This window comes from Monodelphis domestica, chromosome 6 (genome assembly GCF_027887165.1).
Source record: "Monodelphis domestica isolate mMonDom1 chromosome 6, mMonDom1.pri, whole genome shotgun sequence".
Lineage (NCBI taxonomy): Eukaryota > Metazoa > Chordata > Mammalia > Didelphimorphia > Didelphidae > Monodelphis > Monodelphis domestica.
In genome coordinates, this window is record NC_077232.1 from 259,365,713 (window position 1) to 259,383,897 (window position 18,185).

Sequence of the window (18,185 nt, forward strand, 5' to 3'; positions counted from 1 at the left end):
ATTAGCTCTCCTCGATTTGTTTTCTAGGTCAGTTGATTTCCCAAGGAGATATTTCACATTTTTTTCTTTTTTCATTCTTTTGACTTTGATTATTTCTTGAATTCTCATGGGAGCTTCTACTTGCCTAGTTCTAATTTTCAAGGCATGATCTTCTCAAATGAGCATTTGTACCTCCTTTTCCATTTGACCAATTCTACTTTTTAAAAAGTTATTTTACTCAGTGAATTTTTATACCTCTTTTTCCATATGGACAATTCTGCCTTTTTAAGAAGTTCTTCTCTTCAGCACATTTTTGTATCTCTTTTTCCATTTGGCCAGTTCTGCTTTTTAAAGAATTCCTCAATAGTTTTGTGCCTCTTGCCAACTGGTCTATTCTGTTTTTTAAGGTATCAGTTTCTTCATTTTTAATGCCTAATTTACCAAGTATTGACTCTTTTGTCATGATTTTCTTGTATCACTCTCATTTCTTTTCACAATTTTCCTTCTTCCTCTCTTATTTGATTTTTAACAATCCCTTTTGAGCTCTTCTATTAATTTTGGGGGTCTTGAGAACAATTTCACATTTTTCTTGGAGGCTTTGAATACAACAGTATTAATTCTGTTGTCTTCTTTTGAGTTTGTTTTGGCTCTTTCCTATGACCAAAATCACTTTCTTTATTAAATTTCTTTTTTCATTGAACATTTTCCAGTCTTTTTCTTCTTTTTTATTCAAAAAACTGTTCAATTTAGGCTCTGTAACTGTAGTGAATGGAACATGTTCCAAGTGTCAGGTTCTCTGTGTAACTGCCTTCAGAGCTGGCATTTTGGGGATCTATCTTATTTCAGTTCTTCCAAAAGATGTTTTGAATACTCTCCTGGCCTATGCTTTGGTCTGTGTATAATCAAAAACATTCTTTTCTGCCTTGGAATTTTGAAAAAGGTCCCCTACTTCCCTGGAGCCACAAGTGCTGGTATCTGCTAGTCCTCTATCTCACCCTGAGATCATAACCCAGGGCTGAGACCTGGATCTACATATCAGAAGTAGGACAAGAGTCTTGTACCCAGAGCCAGAAAAGGGGTCCCTTTGGACCCCTTCTCTCCTTCTGAGAAGTTGTCCAACCCTCTCCTTTACCATCTGTGGCTGAGAGCTCTGGAAGGCTTTGCTGCTGATTCAGTTGCCCCCAAGGCCTTGTTGTCATGATGGGGCTCACCTTGGTATTATGTTTTTTGCTGCACTTCTACCCTGGTGCAATAATAGATCTTCTATATCGTTGTTGTTTTGTGGGTTTTGCTGCTCCAGAATTCATTTTGAGGCATTATGTCATAGTTGTTTTTCTATCTTTCCTTCTAAAAGCAAGAATCCAGGATCCCGCTACCTAGAGAATGAAAAATCTTTCCCTTCCTTTACAAAAAAAAAAAAAGGTCAGATTAAAGGATGGTGTCTTGAGCCCCACTCCCCAGGTCATATCTAAGCAGGTATTTCCCATGGATACATTAATGTCTCCAGTGCTTTTTCTGATGATTGAGAGATAGGGTGTAGAAATTGTCCCTTTTGACTCTTTGCTTCACTTTGGAATAAAGAACAAGGGAAAAGGCAAAGAATGAGCCTTGATAACTGAGAGTGCAAGAATGAGGGGAGCTTGTTTTATGGACTACTGGGGAACATGATTGATCCTGAGTCAGTTGGCAATTAGGAGTTCCTGTATCTCATCAGTTGCCTCCAAAAATGGTCTTATAATTTCAACAGTTTGGGGGAATTCTGGGAGTAATATCTCTGGTATGGAGGGCTTGTTGTGCCCTCCTAGGGCAGCTCTCCAGCCTCTGACCCTCGCCTGACACCCAGCTCTCACTTGTGGCTCCCAGTAGCTGCTAGCATGCGGCAGTGGCCACACCCCGGGCAATGGCTTCGACAGACTGGCTAAACCTTGTGAGGGTAGCCATCGGGTCGTCGACCCCTGATGAGCCAGGATCTTGCTCACCCAGCATGTGAAGACTGCTTCGGCCGAACAGACGGAAGAAACCAATAAGAAGGTTCAACGGCTGAGAGGGCGACGCAGCAAAGCACTGTGGAGTGCTTAGGGCGTGATGGAGCACAAAAGACAACACGGCCATCCAATGCAGCTGAGGAAGTCTCCAGGTGTAACGACTTTTCGTGCCACTGGACCCAGGCTTCCAACGCTGAGAGAGTGGGACTGTCTCTGTGCATCAACTTTTCCACTTAAATCTTCATGCACAGGTGTCTTTGTGCACAAAAACACACAAAGACAATCATCATCCTCGGTTACCGAGAGACTATCAAGAACTAACAATGACCCACATCCTAGAATTTCATCAGATAGTACAAGTATCTTGTGGTCAGATACCATTTTGTTTTTACATTTGTATCACCAAGAACTAGTATAGGCCCTTTCACACATACATTTTTGTTCAATTAAATTGAATATTTTAACTTTTTTGTATCCAGATTATGGTCTATATGAAGCCAGTCGTGCATTTATGTCCGTGTTGAGATTTTTTTTAGCTAGTATTTTGGAATAGTCTGCAATTTTTTATTATAAAAGAATTTGCTTTAAGTTAGCTATAATATATTTATCCAAAACTTCAGCATTTGAAATCCCTTAACCTCCCCTAGTTTATTCCATAGCTATAGAGATCAAAGGAGAAGAAAAACAACTAATATATGAAAAGATATATATTTATAGTACTTCTTTTTATGTTAGCAAAGAAAGGGAAATGCCCACAAATTGGATAATAGTGAATAAATTCTATAAATAAATAAAGAATGCTTCCAGAGCAATCAAGAAAGACTTGTAGGAATTGATACAAAGTGGTGTTAAGAAGAACCAGGGTGGGCAGCTGGGTGACTCAGTGGACTGAGAACCAGGCCTAGAGACAGGAGGTCCTGGGTTCAAATTTGACCTCAGCTGTGTGACGCTGGGCAAGTCACTTAACCCCCATTGCCCAGCCCTTACCACCAGTATGCTATATTGATTGCAAGACGGAAGGTAAGGGTTTAAAAAAAAAAGAACCAGGACCATTCAACAACAATAACAATATTATAAAGACAAACTTCAAAATACTTAAGAACACTTATCAATGCAATTTACCAGCCACAGTTTCAAAGGACACATTGGTGCAACATGCAACTCAATTCCTGAGAAAGGAGTGCTGGAATCAGGATGCAGCTTGAAACACATATTTTTTTGTATATGGCCATAATTAAGCTTGGTTTTGCATAGTTATTAAAGGAGTTTTGCTTTTTTTCTTTTGTTCCAGTGAGAGGAGTGACAAAATCTTTAATTTAAAAAAAGTAAAAAAAAAAGAAGAAAAGATAAAGAGCAATGACTTCTATAGAACTAACTTTAGGTTCCACCAATATCTGCATATAGCTCTTCTCCATGAGATAGAAAACAGTTTTGTACAACTTAGTCAAAATATTTCCTTTTCTATTGTAACATTATGTGTTTTATTGGCTTATTTCCTTCTACCTTCACTCATACCTTTCTGATATCTCTTGTGTCCTGTCTACATTTCTTTCCTTTTTACAGATGGGAATTTATTCAATATAGATTCTTTACCCATGAAGCCTTAATGTACTAAATACACTGAAGTACAAACTGCTGTGGCATCTGTCTGTATCTATAACCATAGAATAGTAGTTCCCAATGTTTTTTATTCCAGGAACTCCTTTTAACAACAAGAATAAAATGTGTTATAAACACCTAGACTAATTTAATAATCTATTCTTAATATTATTTTAGATTTATTCATTGATTGTTCAGTTGTTTCAATTGTATCCAACTTCTAATGACCCTATTTGGAGTTCTTGGCAAAGATACCAGAATGATTTACCATTGCCTTTTCCAACTCACTTTACAAATGAAGAAACTGAGGCAAATGGGGTTAAATGACTTGCCCAGGGTTATACAGAAAGATGACTCTTCCTGACTTAAAGCCCTGGACTCTATCTACTAAGCTGCCTACTTGCCCATAGAGTTATTCATTGAGTGTTTACAATAACTGCAATGATAATTTTTGCCTTAAAAAATTCTAGATTAAAATATTTATCACATAATTATAAAACATAAAATTGTATTCTATCTATGACTATGAAAATTCTATGTATGATATTATAAAACTGTAATTAGGAATATTTTATATGGTATACTCTCAAAAAATCAACATAAATAATCTAGGAAGTCCATATATTTTTATTATTATCTAGAAGACTTTATTTTATACTTTTTTTTTTACAAATCTGATTAGAACATTTTAAATTAAGAAGTTTCTTGTTTTGAATATGTTTGGCATAATATAACAAACTTAATTTTGATGTTGATTTTTTATCTGAAGGGAAAATAGAGTCAAATTTGTTTTGCATTAAGTTTATTCTATGTTTTGATTTAAAGCAGAACTTTTAAATAGTTACACAATATGTGGTAGGAAATGGTAGAATTGTATAAGCTCTCTTACTGAGAAATAGAAATTTTAAAAAGAATCTTCTTAGCCTCCTAATTAAAGAAAATTAATAGATAGTTTCAATATAAGATACTTTCCCACTGATTAGTAATTGGTATTGTGTTACCCAATAAATGAACTTAAAGTTCAGTTTCCTATATTGCTTTATTTTTTTATGTTATCTATAAACTAACTCTAGGAAGGAAGGAAATTTTAGCCTTTACTTTGTTCTCTTCTCCCATATTCATACTGGCCACACTCCCCCAAAAACTCTATGAGCATTGTCAACCAGCATATTTGGAAATTCACCAGATAGAAGTAGAAGAACATAAGATAAGCCTGAAATAGAAAACAGTCATAATACTCCAATGAAAAGCAATAAAAAGCTGTTTGTATTGGCTCACAGTGGTTTTGAGATGACTTGTAATGTGCATACCATACTATCCTGATTTTCAAACAGCTCAAAATCTGTACTGAAAGAATACAAACTTTCTTAATTACATGCTTAACCAGCTGACGAGGTGATGAAGAAGGAGATAGCTATTCTGATATAAAGCACAGTGTGCCAAAAAGGCACTGTATGTGCATCTTTGGGTTCAAATGCCAAACCCTCCTTGCAGTGTGGAAAAAGCTTGATGACTTTAAGATATGGCAATGATACAACGCAGTCAGAGTTTGATATAATTGTTGCACAAATACCAAAATAATTGTATATATGATCATGACAGTTTGGAATTACTACAGAAACAAACCTAAAATGCTTCAAATTTGCACATTTTGTTATTCAATGGGAAAACATACTTGTCACATGATTAGAAAGTTATTTACAGCTTTAGTTGACATCAAAGAACTTTTAAAATGAAATTTTAACTTAAAATTTAAATGAAATGTTCTTTAAATTAAAATAATTAAAATTTTAAAAAATTTAATAAAGAAAAAAAGTAAAATGTAAAGCCTCGAGGAGTGTGTAAACCACTACATAGGAACCATTGCCTTTAGTTAATTTGATTCTAAGGTGCCCAAATTAGTAGTGATCTAGGTTTGGAAAAACTGGGAAAGACGCTCTAAGGAATTTAGCCAGTGTATTCATCTTTCTCACCCTTTCATTTTATTTTTTAAAATATCATGCCATCATATTTAGTTCACATTCTTGTCCCCTGTCTATGAATACCCATAACTGCCCTAATCAGGACAAAGTTCTTAGAAGTTAAAAGTATCATCTTCCCATGAAAGAATATGAACAGTGTAATTTTATGGGATCCCTTCTGAATTCCTCTTTCCCATTTACCTTTTTATACCTCTCTTCTATTTAACTCTGGTCTTTTCATTGCTTTCAGTGATTGAAATTCATCTGTTTCGTTGAATATATATTTTTCCCTCTGAAGAATTATACTCAATTTTGCTGTTCAAGGCATTCTCATTTGTAATCCTAGCCCCTTTGCCCTCCAGAATAGCATTTTCTGAGTCTTCCACTTCTTTAATATAAAAGTTACTAAATCTTATGTTATCCAGACTATGGCTTCATGATATTTGAGGTTTTTTTCTTTTTTGTTTGCTTGTAATAGTTTCTCTTTGACCTGGGAGCTCTGGAATTTGGCTGTAATATTACTGGGAGATTTCATTTTGGGATCTTTTTCTGGAGGTGATCTTGGATTCTTTCTATTTCAAATTTTCCTTCTAGATATCAGGGCAGTTTTCCCTTAATAATTTCTTGAAAGATATCTAGGTTCTTTTTTTTTATTATAAATTTCAGCTAGTCCAGTAATTCTTAAATAATCTCTCCTGGATTTGTTTTCTTGGTCAATTGTATTTCCAATGAGATATTTCACATTTTTCCTTTTTTTTTCATTCTTTTGATTTTGTTTTATAGTTTCTCAAAGTCCTATAAAGCCACGAGCTTCTACTTTCCCAATTCTGATTTTAAAGGAATTATTTCAATGAGATTTTTGTATTTCATTTGGCTAATTCTACTTTTTAAAGGAAGTCTGCTTTTTATGGTGTTATTTTCTCCATTTTTTGTGCCTCCTTTTCTAAGCTGCTGACTGTTCTTTCATGATTTTCTTTCCTCACTCTGATTTAGTTGCCCCAACAAACTGCTGTGGTCTGCCCCAGAGCTTAGAATCTGCTCTGGGGTGTGGGACCTTGCTGATGATCTGTTGGGGTATTGCCTATTTGCTTTCTACTCTCACTTCAATACAACAGAACTTTTCTGCCACTATTCCAGGTTGTCATGGGAAGGAAAACTGTTTAACTTCATCTGTTTGTAGATTTTTTCACTGCAGAATTCATTTTGAAGCATTATTTTAAAGTTGTTTGGGGGAAATTTGGAAGAGCTCAGACCAGATACTGTCTTTTATCTGCCCTCTTGACTAGACTCTCCTTTTTTATTTTTCTTGCCTTTCCTTTTCTTTTTGCAGGGAGCAAGATCTGTGTTTTCTTTTGCAACATGACTAATATAAAATTGCTTTGCCTTATGAAGAATGGGGAAGGGAAAGGAAAGAAGGCGAGAATTTGGAACTCAAAATTTTTTTAAACAAATATTAAAGGGGGCAGCTGGGTAGCTCAGTGGATTGAGAGCCAGGCCTAGAGATGGGAGGTCCTAGGTTCAAATCTGGCCTCAGCCACTTCCTAGCTGTGTGACCCTGGGCAAGTCACTTGACCCCCATTGCCTAGCCCTTACCACTCTTCTGCATTGGAGCCAATACACAGTATTGGCTCCAAGACGGAAGGTAAGGGTTTTAAAAAATATATATTAATTCTTTTTACATGTAATTGGAAAAATTTTAAGTATAAAAATTAAAATAAAACACCAAAGGAAGAACATTTTTGTTAAAGCATTTACACATAAATGAACACAGGAACATTTGAAAGCATGTACTCATTCAAGCAGAAGTTACTGTATACATAGAAGCAAACCAGGGTCAATATGACTGTATAGCTAAATCTAGAACAAGTTTTTTTATATAGATTGTGTGTGTTTCTATATGAATTATATATCTATGTATATCTGTTTTCCTACCTTATTTTAGGTATCCTCCTAATTATTTTATGGGGTGTAATCTGGTCCTATACAGGCCATGAAATTCTTCCTGGAGGAAGACTATTTGGAACGCTAGCAATTTTTTTGTGTGCCATTATTGGTGGCGAGATTGTGAAATTAATTAAGATACCTATGGTGCCCCCACTGCCTCCTCTTCTTGGTAAGCATAACATTACTTTACATATTTTTATTAATTTGCTGTGCATAAGTCTTGAACATTTGGTAGTTATAGTTGTAAGTAAACATTGAAAAACATTTCAGCATAATGATAATTGTCTTATTTTGCATACCCACAAGAAATAGGTGTATCTTTTTTCTCATAAAAAATTAAGTGTTTATTAAAAACTTAATATCAAACTTAATACACAGCCAACTAAATTTATTTAGTAATTATTGACATATCAATTAATCTCCACACATAAAGGATAACTTTGAAGTCATCCTTTCTGAGTCTCCATCACGACTCTTCATTTTTATATTCATTTGACCAAGCAATCAATCACAAAGTATTTTATTCAGTGCTTAACTATATGTCAGGCATCATGCTAAATGCTAGGGAAATTGTAATATGCCCTGCACTCCAGGAGCTTATGTGTCTACTATAGGGAGAGCTGACATATTAAATGTACATATATGGATATATATAAAATGCTTATACAAAATTCTCCCTTACCCATATATGGCAACCTGAAGAGGAATTGATGCCATCTATCTTCCCTCTCCAAACTAGAAACCAGATGCTCTCAGAGTATCTCAAAGATCAAAAAAGACTTAAAGGTTGAAGAATCCCAAAGAAGCCTGAAGATAACTGGAGCTCTCTTACCAACACCAACTTATCTCTCATACATAGGGCAGGGCATTCATATCTACCAGTGAGGAAAGAGTCCCTTACAAAATGGGCTTTTAGACAGGGGTTCCATGAAGTTTTAACTTGTCATATTTTGTGGGAAGCAAATATATTTTCCAAAAATGATAACTTTCTAATTATTTAATTATATATAGTCATTTTTGGGATTCAATTTTTTTTAATTTTAAAAACATATATCCTGTCCCTGAGAATCCCTTTTATGTCAAACCTTTTTTTAAAAAAAAGTCTCCTCTCCATAATGTGATAAATGCATTATTCTATTTTCTTCTATATTTAATTTTTTTTAATTTTTAAGTCTGTCATTTATCTGGAATCCACTAAGATATGTGGTGTAAGTTGTAAGTCTAAATATAAACACTATTTTCCAATAACATTTGCAAATAACAGGGTGTATATCATATAATACACATGTATATATACAATCTCCTACATAGCCAATTTTTCTAGAGTATTCTATTTTACTCTTTACTAATTTTTTACTATAATAATTTTGCCTTTAAATGTTTAAATAAGCTTTTTGAAAAAAAGGAAGAAAAGTTCTCAATGATGAGTATATTTTTTTCTTAGAACAAGTAAAATGGAATATTATCTTTATCATTATCAGAACCTAGCATTTATCACTGTAGCTGATTGGTGCACTATTTACATAGAGTCTAGGGTTTGGGATATGGGGGGGGGGGTTGGCTAACCCAACTCAATATTTTTATAAATGGACCTGTCTTCCAGCATAACCAGAATACTATGCCCTATTTGATACCATTATTTGTCTGCAGCATTGGAAGAGACAAAACTGAGTCTCTACAATGTATGATCATATGCCAAACATTAAGCATAATCAAGAAGTCAATGAAAATTAGCAAGTACAACATCACAGCAATAAATTTTCAAAAAGGACAGTACCATGAGGCGTGAAAAAAAGATTTGGGGTACTATTAGTGATAATACTTAATATATAGTTTTGAAAGACAATATAGTTATTATAATTGATTATTCATTCAGAGGCAAGTAGGTTGATTGGATTGAGATCTGGTCTCAGAGTTAGGAAGACTGGGTTCAGTTCTGAAGTCTAACATATACTTGTTTGCATTGACCATTGGCAAGTCATGTAACTACTCAGTGCCCCAGGCAACTCTCTCAAGACTATCTAAGTTTCAATGCAGATACTGATATGTTCTGGTGGAGGGAGTTGCCTCATCAAGAGTACTCTCTATGGGATACTTGTTGAGGGAAAAAAACAAAATGGGGGAGAAAAAGGACAGAGATTCACCTGAACTCTTCCATATTCCCCACCAAATAATTTTAAATTAATGCCTCAAAATGAATTATGGAGCAACAAAATCCACAGAAGGATGAAGTGAAAAAAATGACCATCCCAAGACAAGTTAGAAGGATGGCAAGAAAGGTCTATACAATAGGGGTGAGAGTTCAGCACTGGCAGCCAGGGCAGGTCCCACATCCCTCCCAGGGCAGCTGAATCAGTAGCAGTGACTTGCAGAACTCTCAGTCCAAATATGGCAAGGGGGCTGGACAATTAGTCAGGAGACATCATGGATCCTTTGGCTGGTACAGACTCTTTTGTACTGCCCATACTTAGATTTGGGTTGTAGTCCCAGGGTGAGGAGTAGCACCAGGATCCCAGAGCCTATGACCACAGAGGGGCAGTGAGCCTGGTCATTGTGCCAAAATGGAAAAGACTGCTTGTGGTCATTCACTAACTAGAGAACAGGTCAAGAGAATAGACATACTTCTCCTTATATCTTACCACTTTGGAAGAACTAAAAATTTATAGACCCCCAGGGCTAGCTCAGAAAGCAACCATTCATGTAACCCAAAGTTTGGGAGAGTGTTCCCTTGACCCCTAGAAGAGAGCCCAACTTTAACAGTTTTCTTAAGATATAGGTCAAGAAATAGACTGGAAAAATAAGAAAACAATAACCAAAAAAAAAGAAGAACCTGACCATAGAATATTAATATAGTGACAGGGAAGATCAAAACCCAACTTGAATGAAGGATTTCATAGGAATGCCTGTTATTCACAGTCCATGAGGTCCTGGCCTTGAATTCAGGAAAACTTCATAGCCATGTGACACTTGGAGAGCTCACTTGACTCTGATGCTTCAGGCGACTTCTAGGATTTATCAACTCAGTCAGAGATTTTTGCCATCTGCATTGGTAGAAGGAATTCTCATATTGGGAATTCATTCTCCAGCAATGGTTCCCCACCAGATGAGCACACAGACTAGTGAAAGGTAGGTAAATGAAGCTACTAATTTCTAATTCCTACTAAATGTATAGGTTCTTAACCAAATTAAGACAAAGGGAGATGTTTCTTTCTTTCTTTTTTTTTTGTATTCTTCAACAGTTTGAGTAGGCATATTCAATCCAATTCAACAACCATGTATAGGTGCTAATAAGACATAACCCTACTTCAATGGTGCTCTCAGTCAATGAGTAAATAAATATGAAGTGCTTGTCATCTATCAGGCACCGTGCTAAGTGTACCTTTAATAGGAAGGCACCAGCTATTTGGGGATGGATGCGATGAGAACCAGGAATGGGCTTTTGTAGAAGGTGACATTTGAGCAGAGTTAACTCTGAGCTGCCTACAAGCTACCGAGAGGGCATCTAAGAGGAACAGGAGTCTGTCCAATACAAAATCTGTCTTTTTCTCTCTTCCATCTCTTTCTATCTGGCCTCTCTTAGGGATGCTCCCCTGCTTCCCCCTTATTTTCTCTGTTCTCATTTTGCTTCTTCTCTTTCTTGGTCTATTAGTATCTTTCCCTTTCTTCAGCCTAGTTCCCACTTCTGTCCATGGTCCTGGGCTAGGTTATGCCTGCCTGCGTTTAGGTGTAAACCACTCTTTACTGGGCCCAGGATCTCCCTGTTCTTTCCTTCCCAAATTTGCAAAATACTCCTTCATCCTCTTTGTCCTTATCTCTAGACTTTGCCTCTGGTTTCCTATTCACTTCTGCCCTACTAGAAACAGTAAATCATTTTGCCTTTTTGTCCCATCTTCTAGTTTTATCAGTGTGGAAGCTCCCCACTCTGATGCACTAATGTGTATTACAGCTCCTTTGTAACTTGTCACCTCAAAAAGTTGCTGGGGCCACTGAGAGGTGAAGTATTCTCCCTTTATCACTGGCTGGCATACCTCAAGACAAGAGTGAACCCAGGTCTTCCTGCCTACAAGGTGGGTCTACTGTGCCCCATGCCTTATTGCTGAGCAGAAACAACAATGATGATGCCCAAAGAGCTTCATGTAAAATTCTCAGTTCCTGCTCCTACTACATGTAATCTGGCCCTTTCTGAGGTTATGAAATATATTTTCTGTTTGGAAAGAGAATGATTTAACATTCCTATACTCTCCATTCAAAAAATTCAAGAGATCAAGACACAGCTTTTTTTTTTGTTGTTGTTGTTCTCAGGGATGTTGCTTGCTGGGTTTGCCCTCAGAAACCTTCCAGGTATCAATCAGCATATAAATGTTATTCCAGTTGTCTCTGCCTGTTTGAGAAATACTGCCCTTACCATTATCTTGGTACGAGCTGGGCTTGGGCTTGATCCAGAGGTAGGTCATAACTTGCAATTTGAATTTGAGAATTATAGAATTGTGAAGGAGCCAGAATTTGCCTTATAACTATTTAAAGTGGAGTCTGGAATTAAAACTAAAAGCAAAGGGTTTGGTAGAAAAAGCATGCCCCCTTGGAGCTGAAAGGCCTCTTAGTCGAACCCTGACTAGATGCATTGTTCCTCTGTCCGCTATCCCCAATGAATGGTCTTCTAACTTCTGCTTGAATATAATCAGTTTTAGGGAACCCATTATTTCTTGATATATACACAAACATACACACATATATATACATACATATACACAGACAAAAATGGAGAGATATAGAGATATAAAATATATACATACAGATAGGAGGGGAGAGGAAGAAATAAGTATATATACATATAAGTGTGTATACATGTATATATATGTGTGTGTGTATATGTATATGTATGTATACCTAGTAGAAGTGGGAAAATGTGTTGAGCAAAAACAATAACACATTTAGTAAATAAGAGGCAACCCAATGTAATAGATACTTTGGATTTGAAAACAGCGGGAGTTCAAATCCTGCCTCTGATGGCGACTAATTGGGGGGGTCTGGGGCAATCGAATTAATATCTCTGTAACTTGGTTTCCTCATCTGTAATATCAGAGACCTAGATTCTATGGCCTCTAAGATCTCTCGTGGCTATAATCTTATGACTCTTCAAATAGCATACTTTTCTTATGACCACTTTTCAGATGACTTCTAATATATTATAGCTAAAATGGTAACCGCAAATGCTTCAAAAATCAGTTCTTGGGGGCAGCCAGGTGGCTCAGTGGATTGAGAGACAGATCTAGAGTCAGAAGGACTGTGGTTCAAATCTGGCCTCAGATACTTACTAGCTGTATGACCGTGACAAGTCACTTTACCCCATTTGCCTAACCCTTACCACCCTTTTGTCTTAAAACTTATCCTTACATTAATCCTATGACAGAAGGTGAGGGTTGTTTTTTTTTTAATTTTAAAAAGCAGTTTATAAATACAGTAGCTCTTTACTAACAGAGCTTGTCTTTCAGTTAATCCACCATCACTTTATTTAGTATCTACTAGGTGACATGGTAAAGAACTGGGAACATTAAGTTGAAAAAAAAATTGAATTTTTATCTTATCTGGGAAAATAAACACATAAAGTGGACACAGAATATGAAGAAATCTTGAGGAAGAAGTCATTAGTAGCTGAGGGGATGGGGAATTGAGTCAGGACTCTGATCAGGAGGTGGCATTTGAGTTATTCTTTAAAGAAAGTTTCCAGACAGGTAAAATAAGAACTAAGTGAAAGCAGTCACCAAAAACCATAGAGAAGAGAGAGGATTGGGGGTGGGGGTGATCAACCCTGTCAGATGTTGCAGAAAGGTCCAGAAGGTGAGGATTGAGAAAAGACTTTGGCCAGAGAAAGATCACTTGAACTGAATCTGAGACCATCGAGTTCAACCATTTAATTTCATCCCCGAGGAAACTGAGTCTCAAGTAGGATAAGCAATTTGCACAGTTATCCAAGTAGTAGAGTACAAATTTAAAGCCAGATTTCTAAGGAGTTAAGAAGCAAGTGAGAGAAGTAAAAATAGAAGTTAGATAGACAGATTTTCCAAGAATTTACATTGAAAGGGAAGAAAGAAGATGAGGAAAATTAATATGGACTTTTTTGATTTATTAGTAGTATTTCTATGTGAAATCATTTTCTCCTTAGACTTCCAAGATCAGGCTGAAACAGTTTGATTACTAGCTAAGGTGACACACAGCCCCAAAGTTATCAAACTGGGATGAGACCTTTTTGCCTTTTGAATAAAACCTTGAAAAGATGAAAAGCAGGTATAATCAACCATGAAGAACTTAGACTCATTTGAAAGTACAGTCCATATGGCTGATGAAAGGGCACGCTAATGTGTTCCTTTTTAAGGCAAAAATCCACCTCTCCTGTGATGAAATAAGGAGGGAAAAGCTGAGGTCTCTAAGTCCACCTCTTAACTCTTTACCAGTCAGAGATATTTTGGGATATCTAAGGGAAGGAAGGAATAACAAGCTCCCAAAATGTATATGGAGAGTTTCATGAAGCAACTTCCCAGTGTTTGATTTTCTAGAGTGTCATAGACCACCAATTTATTGGTTAAATCTAGCCTATTCAATAAATTGGTCCTTTTATCCCCAAACAAGTCTCCCAAATATTTTTAATCATAATAAGGAAATAGTGTGAAGGGATGGGAGGATCAGGAAAAGGTTTCTTGTAAATAGGAAGAGACTTGGGCATGTGTGTAGGCAGGTTTAGGATGGTAGGCAAGACTTTAACTGCTTTTGCTTGTCTTGGACAGTAAGAATAAAAGAAATACCTCTTTAAAATATATACATATATATTTTAATACTCTCATCATATATATGTACATATACATATACATATATATATATATATATATATATATATGTACTCTCAGCAATACAATGATCCAGGGCAATCCTGAAGGACCTATGGCAAAGAATGTCCACCTCCAGAGAAAGAACTGTTGGAGTGGAATATAGATCAAAGTGGACTATCTTTCACATTAGTTTATTTATGGCTTTATTTCAGGGTTTTGGTTTAATGTGAGTTTTCTCTTACAATGACCAATATGGAAGTATGTTTTGCAGGATAATACATGTATAATCCAGATCAAAGTGCTTACTGTTTCCTAACAGGGAAGGAAGAGAGAGAGAGGGATGATTTAGATCTTATAATTTCAGAAAGTATACATTGAAAATTGTTATTACATGAAACTGGGAAAATCAAATATGTTTGAATTCAAAAAATAAAATGTAAAGCTATATGTAGTCAGATCTTTGAGAGAAGAAAGCCAAAGGAGAATAATCATAATGCTGACCTCCTAACCCCTTATAAAAACTACTTTTAAAAAACTAATGAAGGGGCAGCTAGGTCAGGCCTCAAGTTACTTTCAGAGAACCTGGGTTCAAATCTGCCTATAGATGCTTCCTAGCTATGTGACTCTGGGTAAATCACTTGACCACCATTTGCCTGACCCTTACCACTCTTCTGTCATAGATTCATTACTAAAACCGAAAGTTAGGGTTTAAAAAAAAAACAGCAAAATAATGAGATTGAGATTTCTTTTCATTTTTTTTTTCTTTTTGTCACTTAAAGATCATCTGAACATGACTGTTTCTGTTTCAGGCACTGAAGAAATTAAAGGGAGTTTGTTTAAGACTATCCATGGGTCCGTGTTTTTCAGAGGCATGTGCAACTGCTATTATTTCTCGCTTCACTTTGCACTTTCCATGGCACTGGGGATTTCTCTTAGGGTAATTCTCATTTTTCCTGTGAAAATAAGCAGAGCAAAACTTCCTGGGTTGAAAATTATGAATATGTCTATTATGCTGAATAGTCATGCTGTCTATAAATAGATGTTTGAAAATGTGTAAGATGTGTCGTAGTATAGTCCTTTTGCTATTCTTTTGTTTTTGCTACTGCCTTTTTTTTTGACCATGGAAGACCTTTGAAATTCAGTTCTGTTAAAAAAAAAAAAAACCTATATTAAGCACCTACTATAGGTGCTAAGCTCTGGGGGCATACAAACCCAGACCAAATGAGACGATGACAAAACATAAAAGCCAAGTTCAGCACATAGCTAATAACCAGCAAAGCTTCTCATACATAGAAGCCAAAGCATTTAACTCCTCTAGATCCTGAGAGGCTAGTAAGGTCCCCAAGAATTGGATGACTCATGTCCTCTGGTATTATTCTTCCCTCTCTCCCATCATGCAGAATAAGTTTTAGAGTCCCTCGGTGGAAAGATGCAGAAGAGTTGTGCTAAAAGGACTAAGGATGATGGAGAGAGAAATGCCACCTTATTTGTCCTATTTGTCCAAAGAAATTGCATTTGTCTTTAGTTGTTTCTCAATCACTCAACAAATATTTATGATGATTATTAATATACTTATTGTGTTCCCAGAATGACCTTTTAAGTGAAACTTAAGAAATTCATAACTGAATTAACTACCAAATTAACACCTAGGAAATACAAGACAAAAGAGAATTGTGTTAAATCAAGTGGCATAGCTATGAAATATTATAGTAATTCAGGGAGGCATGAGATCATTGTTGTCTGGGATAGTTCTGGAATGGAAAAAGATCTGAGTTGTTGCTTTTAAAAATGAGAAGGAGTTTAATAGGTGGAAGAGAGTAAGGAAATAAATGCAAAGTATTTAAAAATATCTATAGTATATTGTTGTTATTATTGGGATATTATTATTTTATTTAAGCAATCTCTGACTTGCCAAAAATTCATTTGTAATTCACTGGAGTGTATTTTCTCCTAGGATACAGTTGTGGTGATCTCCTTTTAGACCTAGTTAAGCCATAATGTAGCTGTCAAAATTTATATTAAATTTAATTATATGCGTAGCTATTCCATGTATAATGTGCACATGCCTTTCAAAATATTGTTCTTGCATTGTTATAGTTGCTTTTGTTACTTTTCAAAAAACCATGAACTATCCAGGAATTCCTGGGCCAGCTATAAAAAACTGGGTATCATATATAACTGCTGAACAGTAAATCACATTTATCCAATTAAAAACTGATATGTAATTATAGCTTTCAGAGTATTATGTGCCCACTGAATTCATGCCCATGGTCACTCAACTAGTTAGTGTCAGTGTTGTTACTTAAAAACATACAACTTTTTTACTCCAAAGCTGGCCTTCTTACCCCTATGTCATGCTACTTCTGACTTCTCTATTATTTTTGAAGAAAGAATATTTTTTATTTATGTCTAAAATTATTGCATATAAATCATAATACTGAGCCACCAGAACATTTTTATTTTTCTCTTTTTTGTAAAACCCCAATCTTCTTCCTTAGCAACAACTCCAAGATAGAATGACAAGGGCTAGGGAAATGGGGTTAAGTGACTTGTCCTGGGTCACACAGCTAGGAAGTGTTTGAGGCCACATTTGAACCCAAATCCTCTCAACTCCAGGTCTGGCTCTCTACTGTGCCACCTAGTTGCCCCCAGATGAATATTTATATACATATACATATATACATACACATATATATGTAAAAACATGCTCCAGTGAGAATGTTAGCATAAAAGGAGTACTTAAAATATCTTTTAAAAATTACAAAGTAATTGTTTTTCTTAAATGTGATGTTCTTCTGTTAGAGTTGAAGGTTTCTGCTTCAGTTTTGTCCTAGGTGCAGTTTCCCCTGCTGTTGTGGTCCCCTCAATGCTGATGCTGCAAGATAAAGGATTTGGCATCAAAAAGGGGATCCCCACCTTGCTGGTAGCTGCCAGCAGCTTTGATGATATTCTGGCTATCACTGGCTTCAATGCATTCTTAAACATAACATTTTCTACAGGTAAACTAAGCAATCCACAGCTTTGGGCCTCAACTTTTTGTTAAGTGGTCTTGATTTTACTTCTTTATAGGCTCATTAAAATATAGTGATTAAAATGAATCTCATTCTTCTCATTTTTTTACAGGCAAAAAAAAAATTGTTAATGCATTGGGAGAACACTGCTTAACCTAGCAGCTTTTACTGGAACCACTAGGGGCTTCGATTAATTTAGACATACGTTTGGTCCAAGCCTATACTGGCAACTCCCATTAAGAATATTTCCTGAACCAATGCACATCTACACTTGGGTTCCACAACCTATAGTCATAGTGTAGCCTGGGGGAAAGAGCCTCATCCAGAGTCCCAGCCAGCATGTGTCAGACGTAGGTATTTTTGACATAGGACTAGGCTGGCTTTTTAACCACTAAGCCAAGATGCCTCTATATAAATCTCAGCCATCATCATTATCATCCAGTTTATGGATAGAAAGAACACCGAACTTAATTCATGCTGAACATAGGACATATTCTAGGATAAATGAGGTTTGTGTGTCAAGTTTTATTTTTTATTTTTTGGTCAATTTATCTGCTTTTTAGAGTTTGTCCAGGATCAGTCAAGTCTCAGTCTTACCTTCAGCAAGAAGTCTTTCCTCTTTAATCCTTGTGCCTCTTCCCAATCTATCCTGTCTGTATCTTGTTTGTACAGAGATATTTCATGTTGTCTTCTCCATTAGACTATGAGTTCCTAGAAAGCAGAGACTGTGTTTTGCCTCTTTTGGGTCTCCTCAGTACTCTTAGCACAGTGCCTGGCCCCTGGTGCTTAATAAGTGCCAGGGAGATTTTTGGATCCAAGGGTAAGATTTCAACATTTGTCTATAAAATTTTACCCAAAGCTGTGGGTGTGGATTCCTTTCCA

General features: G+C 36.1%; 1 protein-coding gene across 15 annotated transcripts in view; it reads left to right on the forward strand.

Annotated features, from left to right (window-relative positions):
• The window catches only part of SLC9B1 (solute carrier family 9 member B1), a 128,129-nt gene that overhangs the window by 50,235 nt on the left and 59,709 nt on the right, over window positions 1-18,185 (forward strand). For 13 of the 15 annotated variants that reach the window (XM_056803130.1, XM_056803131.1, XM_056803133.1 and 10 more), the window contains 4 exons: window positions 7,467-7,637; window positions 11,771-11,913; window positions 15,102-15,229; window positions 17,116-17,291. In XM_056803130.1, the coding sequence (XP_056659108.1) occupies window positions 7,467-7,637; window positions 11,771-11,913; window positions 15,102-15,229; window positions 17,116-17,291 (618 nt within the window). Of the gene's footprint in view, window positions 1-7,466; window positions 7,638-10,384; window positions 10,595-11,770; window positions 11,914-15,101; window positions 15,230-17,115; window positions 17,292-18,185 lie in introns of those variants that run through there. The other 2 variants (XM_056803137.1, XM_056803127.1) reach the window with 2 other exon arrangements.